This window comes from Phacochoerus africanus, chromosome 2 (assembly GCF_016906955.1).
Source record: "Phacochoerus africanus isolate WHEZ1 chromosome 2, ROS_Pafr_v1, whole genome shotgun sequence".
Classification (NCBI taxonomy): Eukaryota; Metazoa; Chordata; class Mammalia; order Artiodactyla; family Suidae; genus Phacochoerus; species Phacochoerus africanus.
Window position 1 is genome coordinate 128954692 of NC_062545.1, and position 14445 is coordinate 128969136.

At 37.9% G+C, this 14445-nt stretch overlaps 1 protein-coding gene across 3 annotated transcripts in view; it reads right to left on the reverse strand.

The window, feature by feature from the left end:
- Positions 1–9650: 9650 nt before the first annotated feature.
- CTDSPL2 (CTD small phosphatase like 2) overlaps positions 9651–14445 on the reverse strand; it is a 94480-nt gene continuing 89685 nt past the window's right edge. For all 3 annotated transcript variants that reach the window (XM_047766483.1, XM_047766484.1, XM_047766482.1), the window contains one exon: positions 9651–14131. In XM_047766483.1, coding sequence (XP_047622439.1) covers positions 14066–14131 — 66 coding nt within the window. In that variant the 3' untranslated portion in view covers positions 9651–14065. The remainder of the gene's footprint in view (positions 14132–14445) is intronic.

The window sequence follows — 14445 nt, forward strand, 5'->3', positions numbered from 1 at the left end:
GAGGGCCAAGCTCCTGGCAGTCTTCCCAGTCAGGGTGTTCAGTCAGCTCCTGGCACGTTTGCCTCCAGGTAGTCACGAAGAGATGGGAGTCCCCATGTTCAAGAATTTTTCCTTCCTGTGAGCCCCCTGAAGTCAATACATTATTCATTCTTTTCGCAGAATAATTTCGGAACTCGATCTGCGCTAAGCGTAAGCTCTAGCCTTGTCCTCGCTCACTCAAGTATAGACATATAAACAAATTTCGACACAGTGAGATGAATGCAACAAAAACGCATTGTGAGGTTTAGTGTAAAAGGATAACATTAACTGCAGAGAAGAGAGGTAGGATATTTGAAAGGCTACCTGAGGGTAAGTGAGGCCAATAGAGTTTTAAAGACCAAGAGAAATGTGTTCAGTGCCTTTTATGCTTATGGTCCCTGTTCTGACTGAATGGCGCAATCAGAGATAATCTGAAAAGGTAAATTTATAATAATAAAGGGTTTAAGATGAGCTAAGCTGCACCTAGCTTGGGCCACTGAGCTCCACTTCAGGATTTTAAGAGGTGAGCTGTTAAACATATTTTTGTTTTTGTTGTTTTCTTAATTTCTTAGTTTTGAATATGTAACATACGTACTTGGTACAACATTCATTCAAATGGGCATATAGGATGATCAGCCATTATGTTCTTTCTGGTGGCAACCAGTGTTCCCCATTTCTTATGTATCTTTTTCAGTGAGTCTACAAATAGACCACATTTTATAAAGATGGTCTTCCAAAAGATATTCTGCAGCCCAGTTACTCAAAGTTTTTTCCTGATCAGCAACACTTGGGAGTTTGTTAGAAATGTAGACTCTTAGACCCCAGCCCAGAATCAGAATCTGCCTTTTAAGAAGATCTGAGGATGGGGAGTTCCCTTTGTGGTCCAGTGGGTTAAGAACCTGACTAGTACCCATGAGGTTGCCAGTTGGATCCCTGGCCCCGCTCAGTGGGTTAAGGATCTGCTGTCGCTGCAAACTTTGATTTAGGTCGAAGTTGCTGCTCTGACCTGGTGTGGCTGTGGCTGTGGCATAGGCCAGCAACTGTATCTACGATTGGACCCCTAGCCTGGGAACTTCCATATGCCACAGGTCTGGCACTAAAAGGAAAAAAAAAAAAAATCTGCGGATGACTGTGAAGTATGAGAGGCTTTAATCCCTTTATAAAGAGGGATTGGAAGGAGACAAGACTGGTGGCAAGGAAAGGCTAGGAAGAATGTAAGGTACCTGGGGCACAATCTGTTTTTATTCAAAGTTTTATCTCCAGCATTTGGCACAGTATCTAATACATTAGTAAATATTTTATGAAGTGAGAATACAACCCTAAAGTAAGGCAATGGCAACAGAGATGAAGGAATCAATGTGAGAAATAATTAAAAGTCAGAATCAACAGAATTTAGTGACTGGTGATTAATTTTGTGTCAGTTGGGGTAGGCCATGGTACTGTTTTGGGTTAAACAGTAGTCTAGTTGTTGCCGTGAATATATTTTTTGTTTGTGATTAACCTTTAAATCAGCAGACTTTGAATAAAGCAAATTACACTCTGTAACGTGGATGGATCTCATCCAGTCAATTGAAGACATTAAGAGAAACACTGAGGAAAAAGAAATTCTGCCTCTTGACTGCCCGTGGACTCTGCAGCATCAGCTCTTCTATGGGTCTCCAGCCCGCTGACCTGCCCTGCAGATTTCAGACTTGCCAACTCCCACAATTACGTGAGCCAATTTCTTAAAATAAATCTTTCTTCCTTTACGTGCACATCCTATTGGTTCTGTTTCTATGAATAATCCCAGTATAGTGACTGACTGGATATGGAAGAGGAGGGGAAGGGAGCAGTAGAGGATCATGCCTTTGGACGACACTGAGTGAGTGGAGGTAACACCTGGCAGCTATCCTTGCTCTCTTTTCCCATCTACCCCTTAAATTCAAACCATCACCAAGGTCTGCAATTTACTTCCAGTATTAATCTTGAATTCATATAATTACCCCCCTGTGTCTTGCTTCCACCTTAATCCAAGCTTTCTATAGACTCTTCTACTATAACAACCTTCCAGTTGTTTTTTTTTCTTTTACTCTTCCCCCTCCACAATCCGTTCACTACACACCAGGCAGTTTATTTAAAAAATGTAAATCAGGAATACCTGCTGTGGCTCAGTAGGAAAGAATCTGACTAGTATCCATGTGGATGCAGGTTGATCCCTGGCCTTGCTCAGTGGGTCAAGGATCCAGAGTGAGCTGTGGTATAGGTTGCAGATGAGGCTCTGATCTGGCGTGGCTGTGGCTGTGGCGTAGACCAGCAGCTGCAGCTCCAATTCAACCCCTAGCCTGGGAACCTCCATACGCTGAGGCTGAGCGTGAAGCCCTAAAAAGAAAAAAAAAAATGCAAATCAGATCATCACACCCCTTCCTCCCAGTTGAAATCCTGCCTCCCATCAACCCTCTTATGCCATTCTTTCTCATTAATATCATTGCTGCTGGCCCTCTGAGGCTGCTTAAGCCTTTCCCTATTTTTGGACTTTGTATTTGCTGTTCTTTCTACCTACAGTGCTCTTGCTTTCTTCCTTTCTTTTTTAAGAAATTTTACCAGAGTATATTTGAATTTATCTTAGTTTCAGGTATACAGCAAAGTGATTCAGTGATACATATATATACTCTTTTTCAGATTCTTTTCACATGTAGGTTATTACAGTATATTGAGTGGAATTCCCTGTGCTCTATAGTAGGTCCTTGTTGGTTATCTATTTTATATATCATGTGTGTATTACAGTGCTCTTTCCATACCTCTTTACATGGCTTTCCTTCCTCCTTAAACCCAAAGTTCAAATGTTACCTTTGCAGAAAGCACTTCTCTGATCTCTGTCCAGCAAGGGGCCTCACCCAATTACTCTAGCTCATCACTGTTTTTGTCATAGATTTATCACAATCTCCAGTGATCTTGTTTACTTATTTAATATCTGTTTGGAGCACAGGGATTTTGTCTGTGTTCTTTGCTGCTGTATTCCCAGTGCCTCACATGTAGTAAATGCTCCATAAATGTTTCTGAAAATGACTGGTGTTTCTCATCATAATAAGGAATGAGGATGAGTTTTAGCCACATGGATCCTGACATTACTATGAGACATTCAAGTAGAAATGTCTAGTATACATTTGGAACTGGAGAGCTCTGAGCTACAGACAGTGGATTAGGAGTTATCTGATGATAGTGGTAGATGGAATCATGTGAGAGTAGAGGCCATATGAAGATAGGATAGAATGAGAAGAAACCTTGAAGGATTTCAGCACTTACAAGTAGCCAGGGGAGTTCCTGTCGTGGCTCAGTGGTTAATAAATCCTACTAGGAACCATGAGGTTGCAGGTTCGATCCCTGGCCTTGCTCAGTGGGTTAAGGATCCGGCGTTGCCGTGAGCTGTGGTGTAGGTTGCAGACGCGGCTCGGATCCCGAGGTGCTGTGGCTCTGGTGTAGGCTGGCAGCTACAGCTCCGATTGGACCCCTAGCCTGGGAACCTTCATATACTGCGGGTACAGCCCTAGAAAATGCAAAAAGACAAAAAGACAAAAAAAAAAGTAGCCAGGGAAAGAGTTCCTGCTGTGGAACAGTGGGTTAGGGATCCCGTTTCTCTCTGTGGAGGTGCTGTTTCAATCCTTGGCCTGGGGCAGTGGGTTAAGGATCTGGCATTACTGCAGCTGTGACATGTGTAGGTCACAGCTGCAGCTTGGAACTGATCCCTGGCCTAGGAATTTCCATATGCTGTGAATGCAGCTGAAAAAGAAAAGCAGGGGAAAAAAAAAGTAGCCAGAGAAAAAAGGGTTTAAATAGTAAGTTTAAAAAAAAAAAAAAAAGTGTATCCTTCCAATTCTACTACATTTGGTTTTTTTATATATATAAATTTTAAAATACTATGTAATATAGTGTATTTGAAAATTCACTCTTGGGAGTCAGGAGACCTGGACTCTAATCATTCAAATCATCACATTATACGGAACTGAGCACTGGACACTTGTGGTGAGCCGTGGGAAAAGCTCACAATGATTTCTCCTTTTCTGCAAATTGTCGTAATGTACAAGAGTACATGGCTTCCCAAGCCATATTTACTCCCTTACTATCACTGATTTGGGCAGGGGGTTCAGAAACTGATTAACTATGAAGCTAATAAAAGTGTAGCTTTAGGGCCCCTAATTGCATAGGTCCCTCCATTCTTTAAGAAAGTCCTCCAAATTGTATATACTTCAAACTATAAAATCTAGGTATTAGTAGGTAAGATATTAGTTGCTCATTGGAACTATCGAAATCTCCAAAGATTGTCCTTGAATGAATAGTATCCAAGTCCTTATATAATCTTCTCCCTTGAATCTGGGCTAGCCCTATGATTCATTTTTGACCAGTAGAACAGGACTGAAGTCACCCAAAGCTAGGCTATAACAAGCCTTGCAGCTTCTACCTGCATCTTTTGGAATGCTTACTCTGGTAGAAGCCAGTTGCTGTTTAAGAAGTCTTACTACCCTAAGATTGCCATGTTGTTTCAAGCTAACCTCATGGAAAAACTGTTCAGGGAGAGAAAAGTACTCAGCAAGCCCCTGGCTGTTCCAGGTTATGCCAGCAGATGCCAAACTTGGGAGCAAAGAAGCCACCTTAGACATTCAGCCTAGTTGAGCCTTCAGATGATTCTATCACCAACTACCATTTGAATGCAACCACAGAAGAACCCAAGCAAGAGCTGCCCAGTTGAACCCAGTCAACCACAGATCTGTGAAACTTATCTTAAGCCTCTTAAGTTTTGAGGTGAATCATTATACAGTGATAACAAAAAGATTCTCTTTCCTAGGACTTTAGAATTTGGAACTCAAGGAGTTCCTGTTGTGGCTCAGTGGTTAACGAAATCGACTAGGAACCATGAGGTTGCAGGTTCGATCCCCGGCCTTGCTCAGTGGGTTAAGGATCCAGCATTGCTGTGAGCTGTGGTATAGGTCAAAGACACGGCTCAGATCCCGAGTTGCTGTGGCTCTTGCAGAGGACAGGGTCTACAGTGCCAAATAGACCCCTAGCCTGGGAACCTCCATATGGCCCTAGAAAAGGCAAAAAAAGACCAAAAAAAAAAATCGAATTTGGAACTCAAGACTCTCAGGGCCTGGTTGTTGGCAGATGACAGCAGCCTGAAGGGAAGACCTCCTGCAGAAGTGATGATTTCCAAAGCCACCTTATTTCCTCTTGCCTTCCCTTGAGGTCCACCTGTCCAGCTCTTCCTTAAATGCCATGAGATACCCTAGTATCCTTCCAATAAATTCCCTTATTGGCCTCAGCTAAAATTTTTAACAAGTATATGCTAGTTGTTTTATGTGCAGATAAGAAATCTTGAGAGCCTAAGCTCTGCTATAGTTAAGTCCGTTTGGCACATAGTAGGCACTTTACTGTTGAATGACTGCATGAGTAAATTTCTGTGGAGAACTGGGTTTCTTTTCAAAGAAAAACTCGCCCATTAGGCCACTGTTTCTCCTCTTGAAATGCAGTCTCAAATTTCATACAGTTGGGTCCCAAAGAAAGATGCTTTTTTTTTTATTATATTACTAGTATAATAGGAAATAATAAATAATTGGCTAAGAAGGTGTCAGATTCAAATACCCCAAGGTGGAGACTCAGGAAAGCAAGACTGTATTATTTCTGAAGTGATAATGTAGTCACCTGTATTAACTTATCTGAAGATGTTCTAAGACAATGTATCTTCAAACAAACAAAAAATATTAACAAGGTGAAATATAGGGGAAGTGAAGCCAAAGAACAAGATTTTGACAGACCCCAGAGAAAAGGCTAAGCCGACCTACAAACTGCTGGCAGATACCTAGTAGAGATGAAGATGAGGGCATCCTGTTGACTTGATATTAGCCATTATGATTCTCTTTCAGTAGACTTTCTCTCTGGTTCTACCCTTACCAAGCAGGCATCTGATTGTGATTTAGTTTCATTTAAGGAGGAAACCTGCTGACAGTAAATGAATGAAATTGAAATTTGACCTAAAAATTTTTGTGAGTTTACTTAGCATGAACTAATTCCTCTGAACCTCATCAATTCTGAGTTGCACATTCAGAATCAATTTTCTTATAAGTAGAAATCCAAACTTTGAAATGTGAGCTCACTCATTGTTTCATTTATTCAACAAATAATCACTGAGTGCCTACCCTGTTCCAACTACTATTGCAGGCTCTGGGCATATTCACTTCAAGGTATTAAACCACATGCAATTGAAAATGAGGTGTGAGGGAGTTCCTATTGTGACTCAGTGGGTTAAGACCTGACATTATCTCTGTGAGGGCGCAAATTCAATCTCTGGCTTTGGTCAGTGGGTTAAGGATCCAGCATTGCCGCAAGCTGTGTGTAGGTCACAGATGTGGCTCGGAGGAGCCAGTGTTGCTGTGGCTGTGGCCCAGACCTCAGCTGCAGCTATAATTTGACCTCGAGCCTGGGAACTTGCATATGCCACAAATGCAGCCCTAAAAAGAAAAAAGATTGTGTTATCAGTACTCTCAAAGCCAGCTTTTTTCCTTCATGATCCTTTTCCCAACAAATAATGTCCATCTCCATCGCCAGTGTCATGTTTGCTTTCTTCTGTCACCCACAGAACCTGGCACAGTAAGGCAGTGTTTTAAAATGAATTTTACTGTTCACAAATATTGTCATATATCAAATAAAATATTTGTTTTCTCATGGTTCAGGAGATTAAGGATCCAGCATTGTCCCTGCAGCGGCTCTGGGGGCTGCTGTGATAAGGATTCAACCCCTAGCCCAGAAATGTCTGCATGCTGCAGGTGCGGCCAAAAAAACATTAAAGCTCATTATATGGGCACGGCTAAAAGATCTAGTGCATTTGATTCACCCATTATTAAGAGACTTGTAACTTGGCAACAAGTCATTTATATCATCCTGACATCCCAACTATTTAGCATACTCCTCAAGACATTTAATAATCACTTTAATTTCCTCATCATCCATTACTTAACATTCAGCATTATTTTCATCAAACATGTTCTTAACAATCATAGGTGACCTCTCCATTACTTCTATAGTCTTTTTTTCCCAAATGACTGCTTACGGCTCGGGTCTATTAAAAATTCTCCGACATATTTGATACTATAAAATCCTGATTCTACTGCCCATTCCTGCCTCCGCTATCTTCATATATCTCCCCAAACCCTGTAAATATCTCCCATACAAGTAACTGCTTTAACATTTCCATCCTGGGGTAAACAAGTCCTACTGTATAGCACAGGGAACTATATTCAGTATCCTGTGGTACACCGTAATACAAAAGAACATTAAAAAAAGACTCACTCTACTATACAGCAGAGATTAGTACATTATAAATCAACTATAAAACTAAAACTAAAAACTAAAATTTCCATCCTGGTAGTTACCTTATATATGTTTCATAGCCCATTTTACAGATGAACAAATTTAGACTCAGAGAATTGCTCTACTAATGGGATGAGGTCTTAAGTTCCTGAATTCAGGCCTTTTGATTCTAAACTCTCTTCCTTTTTATTAACCATACCCCTTAATTCAGCTATTCACCTCAAGTCCAATCATTTATTTCTCAAAGTCTACTGGGGTAACTCTCAAACCTGTGTGCATTAAACTCCTTTGAAGCTTAGGGAAAATAGTTGCCAAGAGTCTCATCACAGCCAGCACCTGGTGGGGAGAGGAATGAAGACATGTTGGCCAAAGGGTACAGAGTTCTAGTTGTTTGAGAGTCTGATATTCCAAGAGTCTAATGTCTAGCATGGTGATTACAGTTAACCATACTGTACTGCATTCTTTAAGGTTGCTTTGAGAAGAGATTTTAAATGTTATCACAATGACAGAAAAGTTAATTATGTGAGGTAAACGTTGTGTTAACCTTATGGTAGTAAACATTTCACATGTGTATCAAATCATCACAATGTTTACTTTAAATTTACATATGTCAATTTTACTTAGTAAAGTTTGAGGAGGGAAAGTCTCATCACAGAAAATGGGGTAGGACCAACTCATTATATTTTGGGGGGGGGTCTGATATCAGCAGCTTGGTATGGGATCTCAGTTCACAGATCAGGGGTTGATCCGTGGTGAAAGCAATGAGTCCTAACCATTAGACCACCAGCGTAATCCCCCAGCTCACTATTTTGTAGTTACACTGGTTCAGGTTATTCAGCCTATATGTAAAGTATTTCCTCATCTTAGCTCACCATAATTCTGGTTCCTTCTTGCCATCTTATCTCTTGCTTTCCAAAACTAACCCCTTTATTACTCAGGTTTTATTCCAGAAATTAGGAATGTCATTCCTGGAGTTCGCTTGTGGCACAGCAGGTTAAGGATTGGGCATTGTCACCGCAGTGGCTCAGGAAAAAAAAGAAATGTCATTCCCCCTGAAGTAATTACTTTGAGAAATGGTAAATAAGAGACCTTAGTTCTAATTCCAACTTTGTAATCTTGGGATGACACTTTTTCTAACCTGTAAAATAAGGATGAACAGGTAGAAGATAGAATGTTCTTCTAGTTTAAAAGTTATTTTGGGGGTAGGGGGGCTATGCCCTGGGCATGCTTATAAGTTCCCAGGCCAGAGCAGTGACCTGAGCCACTGCAGTGACAACACTGGATCTTTAACCTGCTGTGCCACTAGGGAAATCCAAAAATTATATTTTTAAAATCCAGGGACTAGTTTGTGCCACAGACTTTTGCAGAGTTAATAAATTCCTTTATAAGAACATTTTGGTTGCTAAAGTGATTTTATAAAAAACTTGGAAAGCTTTGTACTTATGTACAAACATGACTATACAGAAAAGCCAAGTCTCTTCTGGGAAACAGTTAATAGCCTATTGGAATACCTGAATTCAGGTCTCCCAGAACAGTTGTGAGGGTCATGGTCCCCTGAGCTTCGGTTTCCTTATCTGTTTTTCTTTATCTGTAACATACTCTATGTTCCTTACAGATCATCAAAAAGGAAAGCTATGTGAAAAAAAAAAACAAAACTGTTTACTTATGAACAAAAAAAGCACTATACAAATATAACCTATTAGATATATTGTTTCCAGTGGCTGATAAAGTATCACCAAAGAAAAGTGCTTCCATAAAAGTTTTATTTATCCCCACAACAACCCTGTGAGGTAGGGTGATCAGGGCATTTGAAATGAGAAAACTAAATCTACATTACTTGTTCACGGCTATACTGCATAGTAAATATGTAGAAATTAAACTGAAATTTTTAAATGTTCATGACTTTATATTGACTCACGTGGAAAAAGGCAGAGAAAATATTAACTCCCCCCTACCTTAATGCCAAAAGGACACTGCCTTGAAAAATCCCATTTCAAAAGATGAAAGTAGTATTTCATTGCTTATTTCTACAAAGATTTATAAAATAAAAAAATAGTGAAATATTTTACAGTTAATATATATAATGGTCTCATTCAGGGATATGTCCTTCAGCTGAGTATATGATCAACTATTCCAAGTGCTAGAAATGCAAATCTTTAAAATAATGAAAGACAAGAATGATAATGAGCAGTAGCCTCAATCTTCTTTATTATTCCTCCATGTATCTTGAATAAGTTCTGTGAAATCTGGTCCCAGTTTAAAAAGGAAAAAAAAAAAAAAACTCTACCACAAAGAGATGTCTGGTAAACTTTATTTTGTTCCTACTCTCAATTCTCAAACCACTGTCACATTATTTAAAGCAGTGATTTCCCAAACCTGGCTATTAGAATCACTTGGAGAACTTTTAAAAAATAAAGACTTCTCAGGCCCCACTCTAGACCCAGTGAGACAATTTTGCAGAGGCCCAGCCGCAGGAATCTGTATTTCAAAAGCTCTACAGAGTAATTCTAACCGACAGTCAGGTTTGGGAACCACTGATGTATTTTATAACACTAATAACTAATATCAAAACCATAAAGTAACTAAGTATAAACTTGTTGCTCTACTCTCCCCCTTTTAAAAATTTCTCAAAACGCACTATAACCTCGGAACTCTTGCCTCTGGGCAAGTAACTGCAATTCAAGATACAGAGAAACATTTTACAAAAACGTATACTAGTGAGCAAGACTTGAATTCCGATAATAATTTAAATAGCATTTAAATATAAGATACCGAGTTCTGTGGTTCTTATTCTGAAATTTTAAAATGTATTTTATACAGGTTCCTAGCAGGCTTTTTAACTCAGGGGAAGACATGAAAAGTAATGACATAATAAGCACATAAGCACTGAAAAAATACTATATTCAAATATAGCTCATGAGAGGAATAAGAAAGTGAATGAATGACAACCTCAGGCCTTTTGGCCCATACATTTTTGTTCCCAGTCCACTCTTCCCCTATAAGGGGAAATAAAATAAACATTCTTTCCTAGTTGCTTGGCATAGTTATTCGGTGGGTAACTATTAACACTAATTTAGATACACAAGATTAAAAGAGATAACAAATAAATACCTACGAAGACAAAGAGAAGTCAGGTCAGAAAATCTTAACTAGCTAATGATGTAGTATATAACACCATCATGTTAGTACAATTAAATGAAGGCTTCAGTGTCCTTTACATTTCAGCTTAATGTGATTGATACAAAACGTGGAAGAGATCTGGTCCTTATGAAGAAGTCTGTGCTCGTGGTAAAGATTTGTAGAAATAATGAAATGCTTTCTTCATTGATGAGGTGAAGTCTCTTTGCTTTTCAGGAAGTTGACTGAACAAAACAATGAAAAACAAACTTCTTTAGATGGTTGAATCAAAGTGATATCTAGCTGAAAAAGTCATTGGCCAAAGATAACTTCTTTAAAAAAAGATTTTAACTACCCCCCCAAAAGCCCCCCAAAACCAAACAAACCAGGAAAACCAGAGAAATATATATAAAAAAAATGTACACATCCATTTTCACTGACAGTTACAAGAAAATAGCCATTTATAGAAGTTACAATGTTTTCAATGAATTCCCCCCCCCAAAAAAAAATTGGGGAGAAACAAGATAAAGCCATCGGGTAAATAAATATACATACTAGCTAATATAAAACAATTTATGCTTTCAAATTGTTATCAACTCTCTTTTAAGACCCAAGGAGAAATATGGTGATATAAATCTGATTAGGGCTACATATATTACATGGAATTAAAAAACACAACTGATTAAAACATCCTAACAATAATACAAATATTTAAAAGAATGTCTTTAAAAGTCAGACATTTATCACTGGAAATATCACAATTATAATATGTACTTCAGAGTTGTGATGTGTATATAGGTCACTTTTGCTGTCTCTTGTCAGGTATCCATCTCTCCTGCATTTACTACAGTCAGCTTTTAAGAGTTCATGTTCCTGTGTGAACTAAAGGGGTTGGGCACATCTCAATTCCTTAAACACCTCCATTTAGCTACATGGAAGTAGATAACATCTATCAATATATAAAGGAAAGGGGTAATAAGATAAAACATATTAAGATGGAATAACAAATTTATTTATTTATTTTGGCCATACCCATGGCATGTGGTAGTTCCGGGCCAGGGATCAAAGGTCAAACCCACTCTGCATTTGCAACCTGCGCCACAGCTCTGGCAACGCTGCATCCTTAACCCACTGTGCCACATGGGAACTTAAAAAAATTTAAGTAATGAAGAAAAATATATTAAGTTGATCAGGAAATTTTTAGGCCATATAAAAATTTCCCTTAGTTTATATTTTTTTAAGAATCTTGTTAGGCTTGATTTGTTTGTCAGCTGACTTAAAGGAACTATCCTAGTGGGGGATTGAAAACAGCTTTACCAATAATAAAAGATGATTAAAGGTTGGTGTTTATTTAAAGTGCCCACAGGCACAATGGTATATATAGGTGCTTACACTTCCCTTTTACTTACGGGGAAAGCCCTTTGAGACTGTATTTACTTAATTAGAAAAGCCTTCAGCAATTACAATGCACGCTGAAAGTTTAGATCTTATATAGGTTTTGGGTTTTGCTGTTTGAACATTAAAAAGGGAGCAAGGAGAAATGTAACTAGGTTCACAATTTTGAGCAAGAGCATATGTAAAGGTAACGTATGTACATTTTATTTCAAGAAAGACAGAAGACAAACAGCATAAAGATGCCCAGATGCCCTAAAGATAAATACATTTCAAAGATTCTCATTAAAATGAATCTGTATTTTTTCCTGCAAGCAAAATACCTTTCTTTAAATTAAAAGAAAAACAAAAAACCCCCCAGTATTCTGAATTGCAAATGCTTTTGCTTTTTTTTTTGCAGAAAATCTGCCATGATTATTTTTTTAATGAATAAGGAGTTTCCACAAAACAGGCTTGCTCTACATGCTAGATTTTTAAACAGTTCAGTGACACAATATGCTAACTACATACACAACAGATAATATAGTAAGAAAACACTCAACCTGATGAAAAGTTAAAATCTTCATTAATACACTGAAAATTGACATAACTCATGCCTTTAAAATCAAAAATACAAAAATTAAATGTTTTCCTAAAAAGATTTCCTTATTTTAAGGATTCATTTGAAAATGAAGCTGCATGTAATTTGTACAATAAGTTGTACAAGTAAACAGGTAATATACATAAAAAATTAAGTGACATACTCCTCAATTATCAGTTGTCCACCTTTAATTTCCAATACTGTACTTTCTTAACAAGCATACAAAATATCAAACTTCTCTTTAGAAAAAGTGCCGTTCTTTGACATCCTTTACACAAAAACAGTCTGAGCCTGTGGCATGTTAATGCAGTCGAGAGGCAAAGCATAACTAACTTTTACAAATTCTACCTTCCATAAAAAGCCTCCCGAAAAGGAGATTACACGCCACTATAAAAATATCAACCTCTTGTGGTAGCTGCATTAGAGAACCAAGGCTTGAAGACTATTTTCATATAGCATAGAAAACCACTATGAGAGCATATTAACTGCATTGGTGGCTTGGGAGTTTACTGTGCCACAGGATTATGCATAGCTACTGTAAGGTACCAAGACTGTTACACAGAGTTTTAAATTGATTGTAACCGAGAGCATAACAGAGGTACTACCAGCCCATGCAAAAGAACTAAAAATACTGAATCACTGTGCTGAATACTTCATTCTTGGAGAAAACCAAAGGCAGCAGTAACCAAATCAAGCCCAAGAGGTGACCAAACTCATTCTCCTCAAAGATTGGTGAGCACAGTGAAGTCTGAGGTATACCTTTATCCATCAAATCTGTGTGACACTGCAAGATATTACCACTTGGGAACACATGCCATCACAATGGTTTAAATCTTCTGAATATTAGTCATTCATATATTCTTATCTACCCAGTCTCTTGATTTTCTGAAAAGATTTCGCCTACAGTAGAATATTACAGAAACAAAATATAAATGCATGTCTTTCTAAATGAAACTTACATGGACTAAAAAGTAGAGAATATTTTTAAACAAATATACAATATGCAGGCAGACAAAGCAGGAAAACGGCCATTCAAATGTATAATAAAAAACTAAAAATTGACTATTTCCAGAAAACTATGAAGCGCCTCAACTAATAGGAATGCATAATGAAATTCTAATCTAATACAGGTCAAAAATGTAAAAAGGTTATAAACCTTAACAGGAAAAATAAAACAACTTTTACTGGCCATTCCTGTTGAAATGAGAATTTTAAAGTAACAGAAAAGTGGCTACAAACCCACTTAGAGCACCAAACAGAGAGAAAATAAAAGTCCATTTTCATCTCTGTTATTATCATAAAATCCTGTGTGACTACAGGTCAAACTGCTGGTGGCAGAAACAGAATTCTTTATAAACTGCAGATGTCCTGTACATAAAAAAATTTCACTGGAGTTGCACTAGTTCTAAAGACTCTTCTGTTTTAGCCTACCTACTGTATGTATTCAATCTGAGATAAAGTCTCTTTCTGTAACCCTTGATTATTATTGGGCACCAAAGATAAGAAAAGCAAGACGGGGTACAAAAATGCAAAATTTCAACAGTAATGGCAATGTTTTTGTCTTAGTCCAAAAGGGTCCTGCATTCTCTCCCCCTTCAGTGATTTGATAAGTCTTTGTACTTAATCTGGGGGCAGCAAATCATGCAAGCGAAATCTGTCTCTGATGTGAGGTCGAACATCTTCATTCTGTGTGGAGAAATTGATATTTAAAAGTTATGTAATTTCAAAGACATGATCCTCATAACATTATGAACATTCTTTCTTAGCAGAGAAAATATACCACATTCACTTTACAACTTACATTACTTTGTCTGCCAAATAAAAAGAGTATACAAGCAATTAAGTAAACTTCAGATGGGGGGAAAAAAAAGCCTGTCATTAATGTTTTAATATTGTAAGAGCAATTATGCAATAAGAGTTCAAACCAAAACAAATGTCAAGTATTAAGTCACTGAATTCTATGTTACACAGTAGTTTTAAAATTAATCCATGGATATAGG